Below are 1,971 nucleotides of genomic sequence, written 5' to 3'. Positions count from 1 at the left end.
GCTGGCCCCGAAGGGTCAACCATAGGTTGCACTTTACGACAAACTCTTCTTCCCCAGTCTCTCTCCCTGTACAGTCTGTCTTAGCTCAAGCTGACTGATCAAGGACGATCGTGCTGGGGTTTTGCTGGGATCGCTCCGCCAACGGATAATTCCATTCCGCCTGAAATCATTATCGGATTTGCTGTTGCGTTTTGGGTGAGAGGAGTTAAGCATGTACACACCGAAGTGGCAAAAAAACCCCATTGAAACATCCCCCTTGTGTCTTTAACTGTCGCCGGAGTCGGAGGCTCACATGCCGGCCTCGCTATAAAAGCGTGCCAGTAGTACTCCTGGCGGACCATTTGGTCCCCATACGGACACACCGACACCGTTCGTGCAAGCAATGAAAGCGACAGTGAGCGTAAGTTTCCTGCAGCAAATTGTTCCCCTACCCTCCCTTTTCCTGCCTCATCCTCTTCCAACTCATTTTCAGTTGCTGCTGCTGCTGCTGCTGCTGTCCGTGGTCACACTCGGCACGTGCCGTACGGGAGGCTTCAAGGGTACGCGCACTTACAACCTGGAAACGGACGAGGATCGCTATGGACGGTACGAGCGGGTACTGCTCGGGCTGAAAACTTCCGAAGGGCTGCGGTTGGATCCGGCCCTGCTGGACGAGGTGCGCCAGGTGTTGCTGCAGGAGGAACGGCAGGCCGCATCCGGCCGGGAAGTGGAGCCGGTCGATGTGCATCTGTACAAGCCGCTGCAATCGCGCCATATCGCCCAACTGCTTTACCGAGCGCGGCTTGATGCGGTGTCGGGCTCGAACCGGCGGACACGATAGCCGCATGCCACGAGGGGAAGCAATATGTATTATGTATGTGCAGCATTGCCGGGCAGAAGCCGGTTGGTTGACCGGTTGGGTTGGTTTAGTTTTTGGCAGGCACGCGTGTCACGGGATGATTTGAAATTGGCACAGCGGGTGCCAGGATGACCAGAGTACAAAACATATACCGTAGGGCAGGAGAAGATGGTGCTAATACGATCAGAAATAAACATTGTATATTTTTAAGGTAAAGAAAGGGTTCGTGCCTTCTTCTTTTAGATAACATATACAAAACATATAGAGATTTTGTTGAATTTTTAAAATATTCTTGTACATTCTGCTCTTTTTTTACATCTTATAATATTTATTTTAACGAAATTCAGGAGATTTTTATCATTTGAGATATGTAATGGAAGCATATGACGGAATCATTTTAGGTAAACTAATTCATAAAGGATTTTTCAAGTCACTTTCGAATGTGCACACCATTTCTCACCCCCTGCAAGACAGTTTTCAAAATCTGTCACATCTTGTATTGGCATCAAAATAAAATTTAGGTTCTTACACATGATTATCAACACATCACAAGAACTGTTAAACTCAATCCATCTTGAGACAAGTTGAAAATCATCTGGAAGTACTAAAAAATTATTGTGATGCAAATACATCAGTATCTAATGCTTTTGAAAACACATCTTGTAAGCAATGAAAATTGTTGGTAACACAGGAAATTGATCGCAAACCCCTGTAAAATGTGCAGCAAAGTCCTCAAAATATTAGGAACTTTCCCTAGTTTAAACAATCGAGTACTATTTGGACATAATTTCAGACAAGTTCAAAAGTATCCAGCTCCCAATATATGTTTACTATCAACCGACGAACCCTTCCCAATACATCCCACAATCATGCAATGAGACTAATGAAACCAATCGGCCTAAAGACTCTATACAAGTAAATATTTTAAAAAAAGTCACATGATCATTGTACTGATTCCAAATTTAAATGAAATGAAGAAACAAAAATACATTTAACTCACGTCGAACCACCTCACAAAGTATTCAATGCCACACACACCCCAAAAAAACAACGACATTCGGAAGCTGTCGCCTGAAGTATCAGCACGACCGAAGTGTGCTGCAATCTGCGCTCGAACCATAGCCCCCTCACCC

The 1,971-nt window shown here is 45.2% G+C and overlaps 1 protein-coding gene across 1 annotated transcript; it reads left to right on the top strand.

Moving 5' to 3' along the window:
* The first annotated feature begins 293 nt into the window (after positions 1-293).
* Positions 294-1,971, top strand: LOC133392182 (uncharacterized). Its single transcript, XM_061651393.1, has 2 exons — positions 294-400; positions 473-1,971. The coding sequence occupies exons 1-2, from the start codon at positions 383-385 to the stop codon at positions 818-820; spliced, it is 366 nt and encodes a 121-aa protein (XP_061507377.1). The 5' UTR covers positions 294-382; the 3' UTR covers positions 821-1,971.

The sequence above is a fragment of the Anopheles gambiae genome, chromosome 2 (genome assembly GCF_943734735.2).
Source record: "Anopheles gambiae chromosome 2, idAnoGambNW_F1_1, whole genome shotgun sequence".
In the NCBI taxonomy this organism is placed as follows: domain Eukaryota; kingdom Metazoa; phylum Arthropoda; class Insecta; order Diptera; family Culicidae; genus Anopheles; species Anopheles gambiae.
This window is presented reverse-complemented; position numbering and strand designations above follow the sequence as displayed.